The 4299-nt window shown below is 34.6% G+C and overlaps 1 protein-coding gene across 1 annotated transcript in view; it reads left to right on the top strand.

The window, feature by feature from the left end:
- NBEAL1 (neurobeachin-like 1) overlaps positions 1-4299 on the top strand; it is a 206959-nt gene that overhangs the window by 194524 nt on the left and 8136 nt on the right. The window contains exons 51-52 of the mRNA XM_011949999.1: positions 3196-3312; positions 3716-3877. Of these exons, the coding sequence (XP_011805389.1) occupies positions 3196-3312; positions 3716-3877 (279 nt within the window). The remainder of the gene's footprint in view (positions 1-3195; positions 3313-3715; positions 3878-4299) is intronic.

Raw genomic sequence — 4299 nt, 5'->3', positions numbered from 1 at the left:
CCTCCACCTCCTGGGTTCAAGCGATTCTCCTGCCTCAGTCTCCCCAGTAGCTGGGACTACAAGCGCACACTACCACGCCCAACTAATTTTTGTATTTTTAGTAGAGACAAGGTTTCACTATGTTGGCCAGGACGGTCTCGAACTCTTGACCTCATGATCCGCCTGCCTCGACCCCCCCAAAGCACTGGGATTACAGGCGTGAGCCACTGCGTCCGGCCCCATACCCTCTTTTTAAAAAAAAAAAAAAAACTCCATTTTAGTCTTACTGAAATTGTATTCAATTTATGTGTTAATTTGGTTTGGGATTTTGTTTTGTTTTTTGTTTGTTTGTTTTTGAGGTAGAGTCTCACTCTGTCATCCATGCTGGAGTGCAGTGGCACAATCATGGCTCATTGCAGGCTTGACCTCCAAGGCTCAAGCAATCCTCACTTCTCAGCCTCCCAAGTAGCTGGGACTCCAGGCATGCAACACCACGCCTGGCTGGTTTTTGTATTTTTAGTGAGACAAAATGATTGTCTCTGCCATGTTACCCAGGATGGTCTCGAACTCCTGGGCTCAAACGATCTGCCCACCTCGGCCTCCCGATAATTTGGTATATTTTTATAGTTATTTATTTACAGAAATAGGAAGTGTCTTTCCATGTTTGTTTCATGTCCTTTTTATGTCCTTTGATAAAATTTCTTTCTTTTTCATTTAGATCCTATACCTTGTGATACTTACTTCAAATTATCATGTTTTCTATTACTATTTTTAGTGGGGTTTTAAAAATCATTTTTGTTTCTGATTATTGTTAATATAAAGAAAAGCTATATAGTGATTTGACTGATTTCTGTACAATTTTCTTATATCCAATTACTTTGCCAAATCCTCTTATCAACTCTCATGGTTATTAGTATTTCTTGGATTTCCTGAAAATAAGATAAGGTAGATAATACAATCATGTGATCTGAAAATAAAAGTGATTTACTTTATCTTTTCTAATATACTAATTATTTCATTTTCTTACCATATTACATTATTAGCTAATACAATAAGGTAAGCAAAATTATAGTGAGCATCCCCGCCTTTATCTAATTTTGATAAAAATGCCTTCCCAATGTTACCATTTAGTATAGTGTTTGCTGTTAGGTTTCACTAGTTGTGTTTTTCACATTTAAGTGAAAACACTGCCATTATTTTTTTCTTTTGGTAACTTTATAGTTTTAATGAAATTTCAAACTTGTAAAAAATTTGCAAAAGTAGTATATTTTGTATCATGTGTCTTAGCAGTCTCTTTTAGTATCTCCCTCTTACAACATCTTATTTTGTTTAACCATTTAAAAGTTGGAGATATCATATGCCTATACCCCTAAATAGGTCAGTGTGTATTTTCTAAGAACAAAGACAATCTTGTACATAAACCCAGCAAAGTTACCAAAATCAGAATGCTTAACATTTATAAAATACCATTAGCTAATCCACAGTCCATGTTCTAATTTTATATTTCCAAAAATGTTATTTACAGCTGTTTTTCCCCATTTATCTTATTTATAGTTTTTCTTTTACCTTTTCTTGATGTAATGTATTATGTATGTTGAGAAATTTCCTAGGTTTGAACCATCCTTGAATTTTTATAATAAACCCACATAATTTATGGTATATTGTTATTAACACTTTACTGATATATCTTATTAGCTAGTACTTTAATGATTTCTCTACTCTTAAGTAAAATAGATATTTTTGTTCTGTCTTTATCATGTTTAGTATGGGGATATGCAGTCTTTACCAAATAAATTTAGGAAGGGCTCCTCTTTCTCTAGAACTGGAATTACTTCCATAAGGAGTTACCTGAGTTTTAAAAGTTAAATATAGTGCACTAAGCACTCAGACTGATACTCACAGGGGAAGACAAATGTGTCACAGGTAGCAGAGTTTCAAGGGGAATTAATGCACACTGCATGAAACAGGTAGAAGGTCTGGGCAGAGTTGTCTAGGATAATCACAAATACAAATAGCAACTATTCAAATAAAACAAATAACATACAAATGTGTATGCTAAAGACAAAGCATGCTAAAGACATGAAGAAAGAGTCTTTCTTCTGGAAGATGACTCAGAGAGCAATTTTTGCAATACAATTGTGTTATTAGGAAAACATAAGAATGGCAGTTCAATAAAATGGAAGATCAAAGATGAAATGATAAAATAGCATTATAAGATGAAAACAAAGGTTGCAGAAGAATCAAGCTGAGATTAAAACCAATACCATTACATGCCCCGTAAATATATATACCTACTCTGTACTCACAAATGTTTTTTCAAAGGGCTGCAGCCAAGACCTATAAAAAAATACCATTACAAATGCAAACAAACCTAAAGCAGAAACTGCAAGGAAGAGATTTGATGTGGCTGCAAATGAAATTAGTAGCATGGAAAAAAAAGATGTAATCAAAGTGAATGCCAATATAAAAGTAACTTTAAAGCAGTAAGAGAAAGAATGATAGCTATAAAAATCAAAGACAGTCAGCATAAAGAAAATTGATGTCCCTGAAGCAGCGATCCCAATAAATGGAAACATTATTCAGCCAGGCATGGTGGCTCATGCCTGTAATCCCAGCACCTTGGGAGGCTGAGGCGGAAGGATTGCTTGAGTCCCGGAGTTCAAGACCAGCCTGGGCAACATGGCAAGACCCTCATCTCTACAAAAAATTTTTAAAAATTAGCCAGGCATGGTGGTACATTCCTGTGGTCCCAGCTACTCAGGGAGGCTAAGGTGGGAGGATCACTTGAGTCCAGGAGGTCGAGGCTACAATGAACCATGTTCATGCCACTGTACTCCATCCTGGGCAACAGAATGAGACCCTGTCTCAAAAAAATAAAGTTATTCAGAGTTATAACACAAAAAGTTTACTTGAAGTTAAGGAAGAATAAATCTGTAGATTAAAAGGAGAAATAACATACTTGGAAAAATTAATCCAAGACTGTCAACACTGCAACAATTTATGTTAAAGTTTTGAGCTTAGTTAAGTTTTTGAGATGGAGAATAATTCAGAAATCCAAGTAGAAATGTAAGAATGAGTACTATTATGAATAGACTCAGTGGTTGTAACCAGTTGCAATGTTAGTTTGTGATTAGAAGGTTTAAATGCAATATAAACCTTATGAAAAACAGGAAACAAGAAATCACCTTTACCTTTGCTTTTCTCTTTTATTATTAGGGAGGTGTTCCTGTGGGCTTAGCATCTAAACCTTTTCAGATTCTTTATGGACACACCGATGAGGTATTGAGTGTCGGCATCAGCACTGAGCTAGACATGGCAGTGTCGGGATCAAGGGTAAGATTTCACCTTTAAGAAATGCTTATTAATTTATCTACAAATTTATTACCAACATTTATAACTAAAATGTTTTTCAGAGGAATTGATAAAAGTATAGAAATGTTATACCATATTTGTATAGGACTTTGCAAAAGTAAAATAGACCTTGCAAAATAAAAAGCTGAATGCCATTTTGGTATTTTATTCATTTTATTATTTAAGGGAAGAGGGCATTCTAGGAAATAAAATACTATTTGAAATTTCGAAGTTGGAATTTTTCCTAAGGTGCATATATCCTTGATGGAATAATCATGTTCTTGGTTCCTTTCCCACATTTCTTTATCTGGCCCACTCTACTTTTATTCCTTTTTGCTGTTGTTTTTCTTTGTCTTTTTCATTTTCTGATATATTCTGTGTGTAGGATGGAACGGTGATTATACATACCATTCAGAAAGGTCAGTACATGAGGACTTTACGACCACCTTGTGAGAGTTCTCTGTTCCTGACCATTCCTAATTTGGCTATATCTTGGGAAGGACATATTGTTATCTACTCCAGCATTGAAGAAAAGACCACCCTCAAGGTATATGACCTTTTATGCAATAGAGGTAGACTCCCAATAGCATATCTTTCCCTCCCCACATTATAGAGGAGGTTTATTGAAGAAGGAAAGAACACCGTATTTTAAAAAGGATGTTTTTCTTTCATCATTCAGTTGTTTGTTTCTTAACATTAGATGGACTTCTACCACAATCGTAGCCTCACATTAGTATTTTATTATTGGGATTTTTATTGACTTGTATAATATATGATTTCAGAATAATTTCTGATTATGTAGGATTTTTTAAGCTTAAGTGGAAATTGGAAATGATAGCCAACTGAAATTCCTTTTGCATAAGGCAGGATATAAATAAACAAGCCCTCAATTTTGTGTTTGTTTCCTTTCAGTGACATCACTATTTATTTAATTAATATATGTGTGTATGTGTGTGTGTGTGTGTGTGT

This window comes from Colobus angolensis, unplaced genomic scaffold (assembly GCF_000951035.1).
Source record: "Colobus angolensis palliatus isolate OR3802 unplaced genomic scaffold, Cang.pa_1.0 Scaffold30, whole genome shotgun sequence".
Lineage (NCBI taxonomy): Eukaryota > Metazoa > Chordata > Mammalia > Primates > Cercopithecidae > Colobus > Colobus angolensis.
This window is presented reverse-complemented; position numbering and strand designations above follow the sequence as displayed.